Below are 20,478 nucleotides of genomic sequence, written 5' to 3'. Positions count from 1 at the left end.
GCAATGCAAAGGAAACAATCAACAAAATTAAAAGGCAACTGATGGAATGGGAAAAGATATTTGCAAATGACATATCGGGTAAGGGGCTAGTATCCAAAATCTATAAAGACCTTACCAAACTCAACACTCAAGAAACAAATAATCCAGTGAAGAAATGGGCAGAAGACATGAATAGACACTTCTCCAAAGAAGACATCCAGATGGCCAACCAACACGTGAAAACATGCTCAACATCACTCATCATCAGGGAAATACAAATCAAAACCACATTGAGATACCACCTCAAACCAGTCAGAGTGGCTAAAATTAACAACGTAGAAAACAACAGATGCTGGTGAGGATGTGGAGAAATGAGAACCCTCCTGCACTGTTGGTGGGAATGCAAACTGGTGCTGCCACTCTGGAAAACAGTGTGGAGGTTCCTCAAAAAATTAAAAATAGAACTACCCTACGATGCAGCAATAGCACTACCAGGAATTTATCCAAGGGATACAGGAGTGCTGATTCATAGGGGCACATGTACCCCAATGTTTATAGCAGTACTTTCAAAAATAGCTAAATTATGGAAAGAGCCTAAATGTCCCATCAGCTGATGAATGGATAAAGAAGATGTGGTTTATACATACAATGGAATACTACTTGGCAGTGAGAAAGAATGAAATCCTGCCATTTTCATCAATGTGCATTAAACTGGAGGGTACTATGTTAAGTTAAATAAGTCAGTCAGAGAAAGACAGATATTATGTTTTCACTCAAATGTGGAACTTGAGAAACTTAACAGAAGACCCTAGGGGAAGGGAAGGGGAAAAAATAGTTACAAAACAGAGAGGGAGGGAGGGAGGCAAACCTTAAGAAACTCTAAAATACAGAGAACAAACTGAGGGTTGATTTGGGCGGGGGCATTAGAGGGGGAAAGGGGTGATGGGAATTGAGGAGGACACTTGTTGGGATGAGCACTGGGTGTTATATGTAAGCGATGAATCACGAGAATCTACCCCCAAAACCAAGAGCACACTGTATACACTGTATGTTAGCCAATTTGACAATAAATTATATTAATTAATTAGTTAATTAAAATAAATTCTTTATGTTTATTGTTTACTTTTGGGGGGGTGGGGCAGAGAGAGAATCCTAAGAAGGCTGCACATAGCACAGAGCCTGATGTGGGGCTTGATCCCACAACTGTAATACCATGACCCAAGCCAATATCAAGAGTTGGATGCTCAACCAACTGAGCCCCACAGGTGCCCCTCAATCTTACCACTTTTATTCAACATAGTATTGGAAGTCCTAGCTATAACAATCAAGAAAAAAAAAAGGCATCCAAATTGGAAAAGAGAAGTAAAACTGTGACTATTTGCAAATAACATGACACTATGTATAGAAAACCGTAAAGACTCCACTAAAAAATGATTAGAACTAATAAATGAATTCAGTACTGTTGCAGGAAACAAAATTAATATACAGAAATCTTTTGCAATTCTATACACTAATAACTATCAGAAAGAAATTATGAAAACAATATCATTTACAGTTGCATCAAGAAAAAAATACCTAGGAATAACTTTAATTGAGGAAATGAAACACCTGTACACTGAAAATGGTAAGACACCAATGAAAGAAATTGAAGCTAATACAAATAAATGGGAAGACATACCATGGACTGGAACAAATAATATTGTTAAAATGCCCATACATCCAAATCTGACCTACAGTCTGCAGATTCAGTGGAATCCCTATGAAAATACTTATGCCATTTTTCACAAAACTAGAACAGGTAATCCTAAAATTTGTACGCAGCTACAAAGACCCTGCGTAGCCAAAGCAATCTTCAGAAAGAACAAAGCCCTGATCTCCAGCTATACTACAAAGCTATCATAATGAAAATACAATGGCAGTGGCACAAAAACAAATGCATTAATTAATGGAACAGAAGAGAAAATCCAGAAATGAACCCATGCTTAGATGTTCAATTAATGTTCAACAAAGGAAACAAGAACATACAATGGGGAAAAGACAATCTCCTCAATAAATGATGTTGGGAAAACTGGACCATTTTTTTTAAATCATATACAAAATAAACTCAAAATGGGAGTAAAGACTTAAATGTAAGGCCTGAAACCACGAAACTCCTAGAAGAAAACCTAGGTAATAGGTTCTTGGACATTGATCTTAACGTTATTTTTTTTGGATCTGTCTCCTCAGGCAAAGGCAACAAAAGCAAAAGCAAAAACAAACAAAAAAATCAAATGGGACTACATAAAACTAAAAAACTTTTGCACAGTGAAGGAAACCATCAACAAAAAGGTAACCTACTGAATGGGAAAAGAGATATGCAAATTACATAACTGATAAGGGATTAATATCCAAAATATATAAAGAACTCAATTCAATATCATAAAAACAAATCAATTAAAAAATAGGCAAAGAATCTGAAGACATTTCTCCAAAGATGACATACAGATGGCCAACAGACACATGAAAAGATGCTCAACATCACTAATCATCAGGGAAATGTAAATCAAGACCACCATGAGACATCACCTCACATCTGTCAGAATGGCTAGGATAAAAAAGACAAGTAACATATGTTGGTGAAAATATGGAGAAAAGGGAACCTTTGTGTACTATTGATAGGAATGTAATTTGCTGCAGTCACCATGGAAAACAGTATGGAGGTTCCTCAAAAAATTAAAACTAAAACTAAAACATATGATCCAGCAATTCTACTTCTGGGTATTTATCCACAGAAAAAATTTATTTGAAAAGAATATGCACTCTTACATTCATTGCAATATTATTTTTAACAGCCAAGATAGGGAAGCAACCTAAATGTCCATCAGTAGATGAATGGATTAAGAGGAGGTAATATCTACATACAATGGAATATTACCCAGCCATGAAAAAGAATGAAACTTACCCATTTGCAAAAACATGGATGGACCTAGAAGGTATAATGCTAAGTGAAATAGGACAGAGAAAGACCAATGCTGTATGATTTCACTTATATGTGGAAACTAAAAAAAAACACACAAAACAGAAACAGACTCAAAGACACAGGGAATAATATGGTGGTTGTCAGAGGGGAGGGAGTGGGGTAAAGGATGATAGATGGGAAGGGGATTAAAAGGTACAAACTTCTAGTTATAAAATAAGACACAGTGGTGCAATGTACAGCACAGGAAATGTAGTTACTAATACATAACAACTTTGTATGGTGATAGATGGTAGTTAGATTTATCACGATGATCACTTCATAATGTATATAACTATTCAATCACTTTGTTAAATACCTGAAACTAATAGAATATTGTATGTCAGCTACACTTCAATTAAAAAAAAAAAAAACAGAGCATTACTTCTTTTTGTCCTGAAATAAACTCATTAAGGAATTAAAAAAAAAAAAAAAAGAAATCAAAGACCAAACTTTTACTTCCATCTTAGTATCTGTTAGAAAGAAAAAGTGTGGGTATTGTTACAGTTTCCTCAGAGACTGTTGGGAGGAGGAGTGTTGGTGCAAAGGGAAGAAGGTAGAGGAAAGGGATCTTGAATGAGACTTTGAAACTTATCAGGAAAAGTGTGTTTTGTGGCAGTCAACACAGTTCATTTGTCTTTCTGTCCTTGTTTTCAGAATTTTCCCCAGAGAATACCTCCTTCAACAGATCCACCTGTATTCCCTCGCTGATCTGCAGCAGGTAAGCACTCATAAGGGCCATTTCATTGCTCTTTTCTCATTGGGAAAGTGTCTTTGTTGATTATGGTATAGGTACTGAATTCTGCCATCATTGGGGTAGTTTCTTCATAAGCCCTGATAATCAGTTTCTACTCAGAATGAGAAAAAAAATTTACTATAAAAAATATTACAGGACAATAAGAAATGTTGGCAAGGATATGTAGGGACCAGAGCTCTCGTACATTGTTGGTGGGAATGTAAACTGGTTGGTACAGCCACTTTGGGAGACAGTTTGGTGGTCTCAAAAAGTTAAACCAAGTTACAATATGAACCAGCAGTTAGTTCCACTCCTAGAATATACCCAAGAGAATTGAAAACTTATGTCCATGTAAAACTTGTATACCAGTGTTCAGAGCAGCATTATTCATAATACCAAAGAATAGAAGTAACCCAATGTTCATCAGCTGGTGAACAGATAAACAAAATGCTATATATCCACACAATGGAATATTATTTGGCCACGAAAAGGAGCAACATACATGCTACAACATAGGTGAATCTTGAAAACATCATGCTGAAAGGAGCCAGACAGAAAAGAATATATATGTATGATTCTGTTTAAATGAAATGTCCAAAATAGGCAAATCCACAGACAGAAAGTAGACAGATGAGTGGTTATCAGCACCTGGGGAGAACAAGGGAATGACTAGTGATGGCCTGGGGGTTTCCTTTGAGGCTGACCAAGGTGTTCTGGAATGATAATGGTGACGGTTGCACAACTTTGTGAATGTACTAAAACCCACTTTGGAAGAGTGAAGTTTATGGTATGTGAATTATATCTCAATAAAAAATTATACAAAGAAAGAACATCTGAAAGGCAATGATTGTATGAAACTCTTTGACTTGTGCTTAAGTCACTTAAGGGAGGACCTTAAAGTTTAATAAAACATAAGAAATCATATAAGAGTCAAAATCATCTTTTAAAACTTTTATTAGTGCTCGTCCTTTTAATGATTGACCAGGTTAGCAACCAAGATGAAAACCAGTATTTTTTCTGTTCAACCCAAAGTCCTGAATATGTTAAGCTTTGGTTAATCATTTAAATCAACAACTCACTGCCTAAGAAGCTTTTAGACGCTAAAAGCTTTCCATATATCTATTCTTTCAAGAGTCAATTAAAAAGATAATTGTAACAACTTCCTAAGCATCTCAAATTGTTCTGATTCTGTTCTTTTGTTTATCATCGTTGTCCTCTGCTGGTTTCGCCCACAGAAATAAGGTCCGCTTAAAAACTGTTCAGATCCTTCAGTCATTTTACAAGACTTTAAAGTGTTTTTTGTTTTTTTTTTAACTTCAAACTTTGGTGTTTTCTTTGTACAGTCTGAGGGAGGAAAGTTATTTTAAATGGTAGTAGTTTTAGAGCATTTAGTTGGAACGATCTGAGAGAATAGGAATGTTTTAATTTCCATGTGTACATCAAGTTTAACCTGTTTGCACATATCAGCTTGTTCTATTCTTCAGTCCTGTATACCCTTTACTACCTAATCGAGCGGCAATGATCTGCTGGTTGGGGTAGGAAAAGGTATATTACAATTGCCCAGTGGTGTTCAAGGAGAAGAATTGATTAAAATATCTATTATACACTTATCTATTTTCTAGAACTTCACTTGATCATAGTATCTGAGAACCCATTTGAGAAGTATGTTTAAAGGCATGGACATAGTCTTGTAAGGGTGGTTTAAAATAGAATGGGTGAGTAGTTTTTGAGGAAGCCTTTTTTTTTTTTTTAAAGCTTATTTTGAGAAAGAGAGAGAGAGAGTGCATGCCCATGCAGACAGGGAAGGGGCAGAGAGAGAGGGAGAGAGAATCCCAAGCAAGCCCCACTCTCAGTGCAGAGCCTGACGTGGGGCTCCATCTCAAGACCTAAGCTGAAATCAAGAGTCGGAGGCTTAGCTGACTGAGCCACCCAGGCACCCCTGAGGAAGCCTTTCAAAAATGGTTACCAGATGAAGAGAAGGAATCAGAACAATTCCATTTTCATTTTGGGGTATCAGAGTAGTGTATCCATTTGGCATGATAAAGCCTGCTATTTAAAGCTTCCCTATGCCTTGCAGACTCCCCCCGCACCGCCCCCTTGTATAATCAAACCACATATGCCACGCAGCTCACTTAAGTCAGTGACAACTGTATTCCTGGTGGGCTGGACCATTAGCCCCTGGAGCCCCATAAGCAGCTTAATCAGTTTTCAGCCTCAGTAGTAAAGCGATAGAGGCAATCAGCAGCTCATCAAACTCCCCGGGTTGGGGGGATGGCTAGAGCTCTGTGCATCCATTTAATACACAACAGCTCACTCTAACCTGGTTCTTTGTGCCTGGTTTTAAGATCCTCAGACTTATCATATTTAGAGGAAGTTTAATTCAATTACTTTTTCTGCCTGAGGTGGTTTAAATTGAATTTAGCTTTTGATCTGTCCGCATCTAGGCTATCAGTACTGAAGGGCACCTCCACCCCATTTTCTCTTAGTTTCTCAGTTTCAGGCGTGTTTTCTGAATCCGGACTATTCTTGAAAATATGTAAGAGAAGGGAGCACAAGAGGAGAAAAAAATGCACTATTGGTCTGTGACAGAGTGTGAGTGACAGCAGGCAGTCCAGCCTAACTAATGGAGCTGCCAGCCCTGTGCTGTCCTGTCCCCTTCTGTCCTGTGTGTGGCTGCACGGTCATCCTGTTTCACGTCAGCTTTAGGAGTTTTAAAGTTATTCCCCCCCCCCCCCATTTCATTTCCCTCTGCACTCCTAAAATAAAGGTTTCTATAAAAGCAGATCTAGCACATCAAATAACTACAGAAAAATGAACTTCAGTTTATAAATTTTGCAGGGGGTAGAAGGTACGCTACAGGAAGTAACTGAAGACTTAGACACCTTGAATGACAATAACATAAATATCTTTCCTAAAGGCATAGACTGCTCTCCACAGATTGCTCCTCAGTGAATTCGGTTTTTCCCATTAGCTCTTATTTAAAAAACAAAATGTGATCAACCAAAAATCAAACAAGGTAAGAATTTGGTGATGGTGTGGACATCACCAAAAATCAAACAAGGTAAGAATTTAAGAAACATGGTAAAGGGGGACTTACGATTTAAGCGTCTATAATCTTAAAATAACAAGTACACAAAACACTAGTAATACCTAAGATAAAGGTGCTGGAAGAATTCTGGTTCAAAAAATTTGCTTCCTTCTCATATCTCTGTTTTCATTTATATAAGTAACAATCCCAAAGTTGAGGAGACAGACTCAGTTCAACAATATGGCTGGAGATTTCAAGCTACCTGAATGCTTCTGATGTTACATTCAAGACCAATTGCTCCCCGCTTCTCATTTTCTAAACTTAGTGGCCTCCTTTACACACATTCTTCTTTACATCTGTACACTTGGGTGTGAGGAGACGAACCGCACAGACCAACCCTGCTTAGCGGAAGAGGCTCCCTGCACTTGTTCTGGGAGCTGTAGTTGCCTGCTTGCTGGCCAATGAGTGCCAATTATCAGCAAAGGTTATAGCTCATACTGGTACCGAGTCCCCAGTTGTCTGTTTATTTCACCAGTGATTAAGTTGCTCACTGGGTTTTACTAGCACCTCATAAAGGTAGTAATTGAACAACACAGTCATTACGTGACTATAATCAGTTGGCAGCATTATAACATGCAACACAGAAGATGGGACCAAGTACTCCTCCTGCCTTGTAGCAGGTCCAAGGACAGCAAAAGACAGGGGCGGAGGCTCTCCAAAACCTAGGAACTCAGAGGGGCACTGACTGGAGCCCATCATTTCTTAAGTCTAGAATTTCAGGTGAATTTCTCTCCAGGATAGTAGATACTGTTAGAGAAACTTATTCAATCCATGTTCTTTGAATATAAGTCTAACATAATATATTGTTGATTGTTTTTAATGTTTATTTTGAGAGAGGGGGAGGGAGAGCAGGTATACATGCATGTGACCGGTGGAGGAGGAGGAGGAGGAGGAGGAGGAGGAGGAGGAGAAGGAGGGAGAGGGAGAGAGAGAGAGAAAGAGAGAGAGAGAGAGAGAGAGAATATCTCAAGCAGCCTCCACACTATCAGCACAGAGCCCAACACGGGGCTTGATCCCAGCAACCATGAGATCATGACCTGAGCTGAAGTCATGAGTCAGATGCTTCACTGACTGATCCAAATAGAATCATAAGCAGAAGCTTTCTTTCAGGAGGTGTGATTGCAGTGTTTGCTTTGTTTTTTCAAATGACAGAGCAGTTCCTTGTAAAGGATTTGGCAGACAAGGACTAAGCATATATCAATGAATGAACAAGTACTGAGGCATGTTTTGAATGGGGGAAACTGAGGCACTGCTTTTTAAAAGCTTTCTCCTGCTTTGATACTTCAAGAGAGGGAAGTAGAAAATAATTTGTGTCTTGTTATTTTCTGTCTGTCCAGCATTTTCACAAATCCATGGAAAGGCTAAATTAAGATAGGGATATGATAAAAAGATAAGCCCCAAGGAATCAGCAGGAACAATACCATAACTCTCAATGCATTAGCTTTCTGCAGTAGGTCTCCCCTTTCCCTGTAAAGTATGTGACAGACCGTCTTCTTACTTACATTGCTGATAGGAAAATTCCACATTTTTACCAATAGAATACATTAGTATATGTAAGTTAACATTCAAGGGATTATTGTTGCTCTTAAGGAACAAATCAGAACCCTGGTTCAATAGCTCATTCCTCAGACTGTGTAAGTGATAGGAGAATTCTTCTCAAGTTCCTTCTGTTTGCTGAAAGGAAAGGTCAGATTTAACTTCTAAATTTTAGCTACCTGTGCTCTTGTGACAAAACCTAAAAATGTATATTAATGACTAACTCTTCTGGTGTTACTCACCTTTGGGGCATATGTAAGCTAAGCATTGAATGATTCTATTTGTAAATGATTCATGAGAAAGGATACTGGAGGATCCCATGGGTGAGGCAGTTGGTTAAAGCAGCCCCTCCCATCGAGTCCCTCCACTGCCTACCACCTACCCCCCCAACACGCACCCCCCTGTTGTGGGACAATCTGAGGAGCTGATTTCCCCATCATCCACCTTCCCCCAGCCCTCAGTTTCAAACTAGATCTTACCTTCAAGTTAAGGCAATTTAGATTCCAGTTAATACAAAATACTACCTGAGAAGAATAAATTATTTTGTCACAAGTTCTTTTGTCTTGTTAATAAGTTGAAAGCACAGGATGATATTCAAGAGGAGATATATTTCAACAGATATGATGATGCAAAAAAGATGGAACAGTCTGGAATTTGGAGTACTTACTAAGAAGATGTAAAGTGGGAAGGATGCCAGAGGGGAGGGCCCATAGCACTTAAGAGCCATGAAAAGAGAGAGGAGTAAATCAAATGCATACTACCTTTCCAGAGTTGCCTAGAATGGTCTGAACTGCTTGCTTTATGCTAAAGCAGTAAACACTTACGTTAAGCAACTAGGCATGTAAATATTTGATGTATCAATAGATGGACGGATGGATGGATACATTCACTATCCCTAAACTTATTAGCACACTCTGTACCCAAAGAAAAGCAAACTAGTTTTAGCCCCTAAACCAAACTCTAATGCTGCTCTATAAAACAACAATGTACAGAATTCTAAAACCAAGTAAGAATCTACACCTTTTTTGTATTGGGATAATGGCACATTGTTTACTGTTGCAAACTTTCTGCACACTAAACATTCCTAGACAGCTAGCTGACTTTTCAGTTAACTTTTTTGCCCCGTACCCATACGACTTAGGAATTGTCATCTCTGTGACCTAAACATTTGTCAGAATTGGGTCCTACCGTGAAGATTATCTACTCTTCCCTAGCTAGTGAGTGCAGCCACTAAAAGGCAATGTTTAAGACATTTTGAGGCCACTTTTTAAAAACATGCTTTGCTGAATTCTTCTTTGAGGAAGTGTGTGAGTGATCTTGCATGGCCCTGCCCCACCAAGCAAACAATCAGAGAAAGTTATTCTCTGTGGGCACTGTTTGTCAGCAGACAAAGGCCGAGCCTAAGTGGGCACCCAGCACAGCTGCCCTTTCACCGAAGAAGCAACAGGTGATGACCTTTCTTCACACGAGGCTGACATCTTTGAATCCACAGTCCACAGGAGCACAGCGCCTCGGTGCCCACAACCGAGTCACCAGTCTCCAAGCCTCAGCAGCCTGAGGAATTGTATTCACAGCCTCTCAGCACCCCTGATCCCCGGACCATTGTCCACCCAGGCATTAGCGGGCAGGGTAACTAATTAGGAGCGTTCGGACTTAACAAGCAGAAAAACAAAGTGTGACAGCTTGCCTGTGTTGTTCCCTGGCCAGGGCCTGTGTCCGCTGCAGCCACCACTGCCCTCAGAAGCTTCTGGGGTGATCTGGGGCAAGATAGGAGTGGGGCCTCCAGGAAAACATCACTAAATCTTCCTTAGCTACTTTAGCCACCGTTGTTCTACTCAGTGAGCTAGAAAAGACCGTAAGTTACTTGGGGGAGGGGAGGGCACACATCATGTCTTTTAAATAAGTAGGTTTTTTAAAAGTGTGCAAGGGGTACAGGGAAGAATTGAATGTCATTCTATGAAGGATTCACAGGTTGGCATCAGAGCAAATGGGAAACTCACTGTTTCTCAGGAGAGGTGTATCTTGAGTAGGTGCTGAATAGTCCATGCCTCAAATTCAGTCTTCCAGGGGGTTTCAGATCTTGGGGGAGGGGGGAGTGATGACCACTGCTAAGTGCCTGGGCTGGAAGCTGGGTCTGCTGACTCCTTGGCAGAGGCCTTAAATCTCTGGAGTTTTGTTGATCTTGACTACTGTTTTTTTGGTGTTTTGGTGATGGGGCCAGTTAGCTGAGCTAAAGCAGGTGATTAACAAGGTAGTGATACAGATTGTTCTTTATGCCAGCCAGTTAGTCTTTCTTTGTTCGGAGAACACTTTGTCTGTCTGCAGACCCAGGCCCCACACCCAACTACATCCACGCACCTGGTCCAGAGACACAGTAAAGGATTGGGGAAGGTGGGCTGTGGCAGAAAACGTGGTTAGCTAAGGGCAAAGTATTGCCCTTCTTGGGCAACCAGGCCAGAAAGAGGACCATGTGTTGTAAGGGCTGGATAGAGAGCCTCAGTCTCCAGCTGAGAAAGAACTCAGTTGAGATAAGGATTCCAGAAGTCAAATGTGAGCCCTGGAAGTATAAACAGCATGATCATAGGGGAGGTCGCAGCCACAGAGGTAGGTGGTGCTCAGTCAGTGCTGATGGAGATCACTTTCCTGGAATCTAGTTTCCTGGCTCTGCTTCTACTATGGCTTCCAACCAGCTGGGATTTTGTTGTTGTTGTTGATTTGGGGGTTGTATTATTGTTGTTTCCCATTTATAAAAAAGCAGTTATGGGGCACCAGGATGGCTTAGTCGGTTGAGTATCCGACTCTTGATTTCGGCTCAGGTCATAATCTCATGGCTCGTGCACTCGAGCCCTGCATCAGGCTCTGTGCTAACAGTGAGGAGACTGCTTGAGAGTCTTTCTCTCTCTCTGCCCCTCCCCTGCTTGCACGTGCATGCTCTCTCTCAAAAATAAACATTAAAAAACAGTTATATTACTGACTAGGCAAAGGCCTGCTTTCAAAAACACTTTACTTAAAGATATAGACAGAGTAAGGTTAGTGTCGATCTCACCATTGGTGGAATCAGACCCTCCCTGCCTGGCCCCTCAGCCTGCCGCTTCACACGCAAATGTTGTTAGTCGCTAGGAACAGGCAAGAATGAACTGCCATCAAAACTAATCTGTCACGTGGTCAGATAACGGTCACAGTGGCAGTTGCTCAGTGGGGCCTAGTTCCGTGCACGAGTTACCTATTGCTGTTTAACAGATTACCCCAAAACTCAGTAACTAAAACAGAAGTAAACCCTTGTCTCCCAGGTCTCTGCGGGGCAGGAATGTGGGAGCAGTCTAATTGGGCATTTTGGGTTTAGGCTGTTCAGAGGCTGCAGCCCAGGTGTCATTTGGGGCCACAGTCATTGGAAGAAGCCCTGACTGGGGCCAGGGCATCTGCTTCCAAGGTGGGTTACTTCCACAGCAGCCGAAAGTTGGTGCTGGCCATTGATGGGAGCCCTCTGCCCCTCCTCACGTGGGCCCTGCCGCATGCTGCCTCGTGGGGGATCTGAGCGAGTGAAAGCCAGCAGAGGCTACTCTTTGTGGGTCTTTGCCTCTTGAGTCAGATAACCGTCACTTCTGCCATATTCTATTTGTTTGACATAAGTCACTAAGTTGGGCCCACACCCGAGGAGAAATGCACTGCCACAACCAGAGAGCTTACAATTTTGAGAGAGACAGACAGACAGACCGAGCACGAGCAGGGGAGGGGCAGAGAGCAAGGGAGACACAGAATCCGAAGCAGGCTCCAGGCTCCGAGCTGTCAGCACAGGGGCTGATGTGGGGCTCGAACCCACAAACCGTGAGACCATGACCTGAGACAAAGTTGGACACTTAACCGACTGAGCCACCCAGGCGTCCCATAAACATGTTTTAAACCCATCATATCCTATAATAGCAGCCTGTCCTAGCTGTATACTTCTTTTACGTATGTATTTTGAATGTATTTTTTACCGTTTAAAAAGCATTCTTTCCAAAACAACCTTGTGAGGTCGGCAGCTCTGCCTTGTCTCATGTCCATTTCATGGGCAAGAATGCAGACGTAGATAAACTAGCTGGCTTTCCAGAGCTACGCAGCTTCTGCTAAGTGACCGAACCAAGACTGAAACCAAACTTTCCTGCCTCCTTGTCCAGTGCTCTCTCTGCTGTACCATAGGAGTGTACGTGTTAAGCAGGCAGCCTCCTGAGTAATCTCACACTCTTGGAAGCAGCCACCATGTTGTAAGGAAGCCCAAACCAGCTCATGCACAGAGACTGCAAAGAGAGGCCACATGTAGTCATTCTAGCTGACAGCCCCACTGAGTCCTGGCGGACAGCCGTCATCAGCCACTAGGCATGTGAGTAAAGATACTTTCAAAGGATTCCGGCCTCTAGCTTTCAACTCTTCTCAGCAGAGGCAACAGATATCATGGAGCGGAGAAAAGCCATCTCTACCATTTCCTGCCTGAGATTCTGACTCACAGATTCTGAGAATAAAATGATGGCCTTACACCACTAGGTTTGGGGTATTTTGTTTTGCAACAGTAGACACTGGAACACCAGTAACTCAGCTGTTAGATCACAGCCTCTAGGAAGCTCTCTGAGTTGAAATGTGAGGATCCAGGCTGAAGCCAGATGGAGGGAAATGGGAGGAGAACTTTCAGGCCTTGGTAGCATCAAAGCCATCAGTGACCTAATCTACAGTGTTTCTATCAGGGAGGCAAACAGGAAAAAGGTTTTATTACTGACATTTGACATTTCTGAAGAATGTTCTGTCTGCGTGCTTCAGGATTATTTGAAAAATTGTCCCAACACACGTTCACGGAACATGTATGATGGGATCACTTGACTTTCCTTAGGAATGAATGTGATAAAAAATCTGAGTCTCCAAGCTAGAGCTACAGAGAGCATGGAGTTCATAATTTTTCTATCCCACCTGTGCTCCTGAAGCAGGAGCCCAGTTGTCAGTCACCAAACCCTTGGCTGCACACCTATTCATTCATTCATTCATCTAGATGTTAATTAAGCATATACTCATAACTACATGCCCAGAGTTATGCTGGCCTTGAAGTTGAGAGCGCATTTTCTCAGGAAAGGACTGCTGAGTCTTATGATTACGGTCAAACTCCTGTACTCTGTACTCCGTCTTTGTGTCAAGAACTTCTGGTGGAGGCTGCCCATGACTGTGTTCAACCTAATGACATCCAGCAGGATTTCACCCCTTGATGCCTCATGCCAGCCACTCTGCCACATTTGTAGTTGGTCTTCAAGGGGCCAGAGGGATCTTGAGAAGGCTGTCTAGGGAGGTATTGAAGGCTAAGGAGGTTTCTAGCCTTTTCACCAAGTTCATTCACTGGATGTTGCTCCAGCGGTGGAACGAGGGAGGACGGCAGACTCACAAGACAGCATTAGCATTTGTGTCTTTGATGAAACCACTGGCTGCACGTGATGGCGAGCTGCAGTTCCATCTACGTTTGGAACGTGGTGCTTTTCAAGAATACCGCACCCATCCTTCTGAGGAAAAGTTAGCGGACTGGGGCAGCTTTTCTCATTATTTGTTTTGAGATTTCTGGCCAAGCCCTAGTGAACCATCAACACATTTGCTCCTGGAATTTTAAACAAGATTAAAGTCATTTGTGACAGCAGGGAGGATCTTTATAGCCCAAGAAATCAAGGAAAGGTAGAAGGAGCATCATCAGTCATTCAGGAAGCTACTGAAGCATTAATAAGCCCGGACCTCTGTTAGCTGTTGAACAGGTTTCTTGTCAGTCAGAAATTCACTCCTCTCCCAAGAGCCAGTCATTCATTTATCTATCCGTACAAGAAACAAGTGATAAATGTCATATTAGGTACCAAGCACTTCCTGTGCCAAGTGCTGGGGACAGGATAGAGAAGGCACAGTGCCTGCCCTCTCAGAACATTCTCTCCCAGTTCTGTACTGGTATGCCAAGCACATCGGAGGGGCAGCCTAACCATTCCATTCTGCATTTAAAGGAGAGAAATAAGAGAAATGGGGCTTTAGCACAGGGTTATGTTGACTCCGGCTTCCGCAGGGGCCAGGCAAGTGGCATGGCATCTGTGCCTGACCACAGGCCCAAGTAGACGCTTCAGGTCATGATGAGGAGCCAGAGTCCATCCTCCTCTGAAGGGGACAGCTGTTACTCAGTAGCTCAGGAGCTGTCATCTCTTCCCGTTTTCCAAGAGAAGCCGGAAATCCGCATTTTTATGTGAAATTTCTTTATATTTAAACACTCTGCAGGCCAAACAAAACACAGCCACTGTTTTGACCTCTGCTTTATAATAGAGAATGCTCGCTTTTGTTCCTTCAGAACTAATGAATGCTCAATTATGAGAAGGAATTTGGAGGTTGGTGTTAGATTATGCTCCTCAAAAGGCTGCAGACCCCACCCTGAACCCTCGAGATACTAATTGACACACTAGCACAGGCCAACAGCTGGGCTCTGGAAGTAGGAACACACGAGGAAACAGGCCAGCTAGTCCAGGTCACTTTGGGAGGTCAGGGCAGCAGTGCAAACATTAGGAAGGCTGAAGACAAAGGTCAGGTGGCAGCAAGGAAGCCCTCCATTTCCTCGAGCTGTTGGTTAATGAATCATATTCAAAAACTATCACCAGATTCCCCCTCTCTGGCACTGCTTCGTGAGGTGGAAAACTTAAATGGAAATCAAAATTACCATGGCTGTCGGGAGCTTTTCAGAGACCAGCAGGCCAGTGCGAGGCCAACATAGGATGAAGTTTCTGCCTGGAGCAAAGGTCTCCAAAGGATACCTGGTGTTGGGTATTGCAGAAGGGCTGGATGGAACAGGATTATATACTGGAGCCTTGGAGCCCGGCTGCCCATATTCGAATGCCAGCTCACTCCAGACTCACTAGGTGATCTTGAACTAATCACTTGTCTTAATAACTCAAAAAAAAGCTTCATCTCTGAAGCCGGGGATAATAATGGTACCTTCCCCAAAAGTTGCTGTGAGGCTCAGAGGAGTGACCCTACAATGCTGCTTGACACTCAGAGCTTAGGAGCTACAAGCTTCACTGGTGGCCCAAGTACTGGGATTAGTGTTGCTAGGAGAGGTGGGCCTTCCCTAAATGGCTCCCTGTAGCTTTCTTCAGTGGCACCAAGACACTGCATCTGTGGATACCGATGGCAACCGCCACCGCAGAAGTAATGTTTGTTCTACCTGTTTGGGCCCTCAGATTCTGCCTGGGGCTCTCGGCCACTGGATCCTACCATAGCCGCACTGCGGTCACTGCACGGACCAGCACCTTGATAGGGAAGAGAAACCCTGGGTGGGCTTCCTCCTGCCTCTAGGGTGGTCCTAGACCAGACCTCCCCAGAGGAACTGCACTTCGAGGCCTCCCACCCTCACCCCCTTCCTGCCCAGGCAGTAAGAACTCCCCAGAGGGCCGTGCTAGATAGAACAAGTCAGAAGCACATACTGGCCTCCTAGCTTCACCATCTTTCTTTGGTCTTGCTAGGAGGCCTTCAACACTTGAACCAGAAGCTGAGTTTTGGCTTCCCCAAAACGGTAGGCACCTTCAGTACTTGTCTCTCTGAAGAATGAGTGCCCTTTTGGTGGTGGGTGGGGGCGGGGGGGGGGGGTGTTGTGCATAGATAATCTCTTCAATTTTAACAAAAAGCATTCTTTAAATTTCGTACAATCCTAGAATGTGCTGTGTGTGTGTGTGCGCGTGCACGCTTAAAAAATACTGAATCCACACTGTTTCTGTAGCTATAGAAGGGAGGAGCTTACCAGACTGAACTTTTGGCAGAAATAAAAAGGACCCATGTTTCCTTCCCACCTGCAATTATAGTTTTACCAGCTTGTAAAGCACCCGTAGAATTTGCAGTACATTCTTCCTTTGCAGGAGGGGAGAGGCCCTGCTGTGAAGGTAATTGGCTTTCTAGCTTCCTTTAATGTGCAGGTGGAAGGGACCTGTACTGAAGGGCCTATACTCTTAGGATTAACTGATGTTGAATTGTGTTTAACTTCCACGCATCTCCCTGAATACATGTGTTCCATTAAATCTTAGGAGTGGAAACACAGCTTATAACCTCGGAAAATATCCCCATCCCTATCACTTCTTATGGCTTTACAAAAACAGAGGTTGTTTTTTTTTTTAATGGATTAAAAAATTTTTTTTAATGTTTATTCATTTTTTAAGAGAGAGAGAGAGACAGAGCACAAGTAGGGGAGGGGCAGAGAGAGGGAGACACAGAATCTGAAGCAGGGTCCAGGCTCCAAGCTATCAGCACAGAGCCCAAAGTGGGGCTTGACTCCCAAACCATGAGATCATGACCTGAGCCAAAGTCTGATGCTTAACCGACTGAGCCACCCAGGTGCCCCTTAAATGGATTTTTAACCACCGAAGGGATTATGCTCAACCCTGTTTAACCCTTGTGTTAAAGATACATGGCATCTTTAAATGACAGTTTCACACAGTACATCCAACTTGTATGACTTTTTTCCTCAAGCTTTGGCTGTTTACAGTATTCGTACCCAGGAGGAGAATCTCGGACTCTTCACTACTTTATATCTAGAATCCTAAGTTACCTTATTTGTGAAGTGAAAAGGTAGAGTTAAACAATTTTTACAGCCCCTCTCCCAGCTCAAGGAATCCTGGTTCCATGATCCTTAAGAAGTGATTAAATTGTGGAAGCTACTCTACATGTCTCTATCTACTTTCTGGGATTTTCTTGCCAGTTTTCATAAACTAGCAAGGCTCTGAGCATAGCAAAGAACATGGAGTGAAAGCCAGATAGCTGCTCCTTCAATCAAGGGACAAATGTCAAGATTCCATTTGCCAAAGATCAACTGATATTTTCACTTTTTGTCCTTAAACAGCAGTTTTAATCTTTTCCACAAACTTAATCTGAAGGACAGCTTACAAAAACAAGTTAAATATACTGATTTTATACAGCCCTTAAAAGCAAATTACCTTCTTAATACCTTACAATCTAGTGGCGACTAGAATAGTCCCCAGCACACAAAAGTTGGCCAGTAAAAATGTGCAGAATATGCCAGCTAGTGAATTTGCTCCTAAATGGGCAGCTTCGATAGGTTATCTGGTGAACTAGGAGTTGGAGTTTGTGTCAGAGCTAAAAGCAGAGAGCCCCTTGCAGCACGGGTGTGCATGAAGGACAATGAAAGTATGGGGTATCATAAGGGAAGGCTTAGACCTGAAGAAAAAGGGAATTCAGGGAAGGAGGTTGTTGAATGGATTCTTGGCTGGAGCAGAGGTCAAGGGTGCAGAGAGAAAGTCTAGGTAATCACAGGTAGTAAAACTACTGATTGGAGTTTCATCTTTTTCTCTTTTTTCTGTCTGTTGCCCTCTGGGGGCAGGGCAGGGGATCATCTGACAGACAGAAGGAGCTAGAAAGGGCCAGGATTCTCAGGCTGCTTGCTTTTTCCCCAAAGTTGTTAAGGCACACTCTCACCGAAGACAAAGGCCTCCCATTTCATAGCACTCAGTCAAGGAGGGAGGAGAGAGACATTCAGAAAACCTACAACCCAGGACAACAATAGTTCATCCTTTACCAAGTAACATAATACTTCCGGCACTTAGTCTTTGTAAAATGAGAACATTGTACTAAATAATTAGATTAATCATAGCTGTTTTTTATTACATGTTTAAAAAAATGTGACTTTTGGGGCGCCTGGGTGGCTCAGTCAGTTGAGCGTCCGACTTCAGCTCAGGTCACGATCTCACGGTCCGTGAGTTTGAGCCCCATGTCGGGCTCTGGGCTGATGGCTCAGAGCCTGGAGCCTGCTTCCGATTCTGTGTCTCCCTCTCTCTCTGCCCCTCCCCCATTCATGCTCTGTCTCTCTCTGTCTCAAAAATAAATAAACGTTGAAAAAAAATTTTTTTTTTAAATGTGACTTTTATTATAGAGTGCTTACTTGAGGCCAGACCCTGTTCTAAATCCATGTAGATTACCTCATTTAATCCCAACAGCCCTCTGAGGTAGGTACTATTATTACTCATCTCTTGCCCAAAGTCATTTAGCTGAAGTAGAGGAGCTGGGATTCAAACCCAAGCTGTCCTGTTCTAGTACATACCTTCTCATTTCCATTTTATATGAAATGTTTCAGACTTGTCAAATCCAAGAATAATAAATACGACCAGCTGCTTGATTACCCCTGCAGTTGAAGGATTCCCTTCTCCAGTGGGCACACACTCTGAACCACTACGTTTACTATTTGCCACCAGCACTAACATTTCTTTATTTCTAGAGGCATCCTGATACCAAGATCTACCTGGCAGCAAGGCCACGCCCTACCATTGCTGAAGCTCCACTAAGTCTTATCACTGGGTAGAAGGAAAGAATAGAAGGCAATGAGGAGAACAGAACTACATAAATGTTCCCATCACAGCCTGAGTACCAGCACCATATATGTAAAAATCCAGTGCCTGGGAGACGCTGCGTAGATGCTGTGGTCATAGTGCTTAGGCCCAGTCCTGCCCAGGTTCCCCCAAATAGTCCATAGCCCCTAAAGTTTCTACAGTCTTAACCACTACTGTGGTGGCCAAAATGTTTTCATTCTGTCCAACCCAGTGACCAGTTGTCAAAAACAGCAAACTTCCAGAGCAAAGAACTGGGTAACCCACAGAATATATTATAGCACAAATGGGAAAGCAGGCTAATTACATATGGACTTATGATACTGTGAATTTGCTTTTGTTTTTTGAAATTTTGGACTTAGCATATTCTATAGTCATCACTAAGGCTGACCTGTGTCAGTGTGTGTTTATATATTTATAGCTAGTCTGCTTCCAAAAAGGAGTTTTGTGGTAGAGCTTCCCTCTCTCTCTCTCTCTCTCCCTCCCTCCCCCTGTGTGTGTGTGCGCGCGCGCGAGTGTGTGTGTGTTCATAACTGGCTACTTTTAATTCTCATCACTTGCCATTGGTTTGAATCATTGGCATATATACTTATCAAAGATGAGTCTTTGCTGCTCAGGATCCGGCGTGCCTGGAGTTCTGCTAGCATCCCTCCCACAGAATGTGGTTAGAAAACCCAACTCTTCTAGAATTGCCTTCAGCCTAAAGGTTCCCTTCAGCTACTGGAAGAATAGAGGACAAAAATCTGATGCAGCTGACATTTTAGGTGTGTATATAATTTACCAAATTGTTGACCACTCAGCTCTTAGTCAGTGGTCACAAAAGGAATTAGAAACCCTCCCCTGCTACCCCACAACCCAAAGAAGGAAGGGTGTTACTTGGCTTTGGCACAGAAGCCTGCTGGCACACAGTGTCAAACAGCAGCACAATGGTACATTTTGGCCACAGAAGGCTTTGGGGTAGCGGAAAGGGCCAAAATAGTTGTGGCATAAGTTGGCCAAGATATTAAGCAGATCTGAGTTTAATTTGACGTAAAGATAACAACGCTTTTTTTTTCGTTGTTTGTTTGTTTTGTTTTCCAACTGGCTGCTGCTTTCTCTGTCTCCATGGGACCAAAGATTTCAGCCAGGAGCTAGTTCATAAGGGCATTCAAGTCCTTTCAAAGTGAGACATGCAATGGTCTTTACACTGGCTTTCACGTTTGGCTGGGCAAGATGGAGTAAGGATAAAAAGGCACATGGGGATCTGGGAGAAGCTGAAAATGGATCTTGAGGCTTGAATTCCTCTAGGACTTTGCTTAAGCCACATTGCCTGAGCTTAGAATAGAGAGGCAGGCAGTCTGTCTCCTTGGGATAAGGAAAGATTTGGAACTCGGCTACTGTGAGGTCTTGGCCCCTACTGTGTATTCTGGTTTGTTTTGTTAGCAGGAGCAAGTTATTCTCGTTTCTTGCCTTTGGGGTTTTCTTCAGCACACTTAGAAGCTAGGAGTCTCCACCCCACTGATAGGGTGGACAGAATGGGATAATGAAAGGGGTGGAGAGACAAGTTGATTCAGCTGCTTAGGATGAGGAAGGCCAAGAAACTTCAGGCCTCGGAGCTAGCTTCTGGACACATCAAGGGTGGGGATGGAAGGGGCACCATGAGGACTGAAGTTATCTCTATCTAGGCAAGAAGCCATTCTTCCTAAGAGGCTAATGGGGCCAGCCGTGCTAGTTAGGAAAACCAATTTCTTGTCTGAATCGTGACTTTATTACCCGTGAAGTGGTTAACAGTGGAGGAGAAGCT

At 42.8% G+C, this 20,478-nt stretch overlaps 1 protein-coding gene across 26 annotated transcripts in view; it reads left to right on the top strand.

Moving 5' to 3' along the window:
• The window catches only part of PLEKHM3 (pleckstrin homology domain containing M3), a 196,807-nt gene that overhangs the window by 113,798 nt on the left and 62,531 nt on the right, over positions 1–20,478 (top strand). For 23 of the 26 annotated variants that reach the window (XR_006205673.1, XR_006205671.1, XR_006205670.1 and 20 more), the window contains one exon: positions 3,632–3,695. Coding sequence is in view for 21 of the 26 variants with exons in the window: in XM_042949931.1 (XP_042805865.1) it covers positions 3,632–3,695 (64 nt within the window). In the remaining 5 variants the exon portion in view is untranslated. Of the gene's footprint in view, positions 1–3,631; positions 3,696–6,548; positions 6,771–20,478 lie in introns of those variants that run through there. The other 3 variants (XR_006205672.1, XM_042949945.1, XM_042949953.1) reach the window with 3 other exon arrangements.

The sequence above is a fragment of the Panthera leo genome, chromosome C1, assembly GCF_018350215.1.
Source record: "Panthera leo isolate Ple1 chromosome C1, P.leo_Ple1_pat1.1, whole genome shotgun sequence".
NCBI lineage: Eukaryota > Metazoa > Chordata > Mammalia > Carnivora > Felidae > Panthera > Panthera leo.
This window is presented reverse-complemented; position numbering and strand designations above follow the sequence as displayed.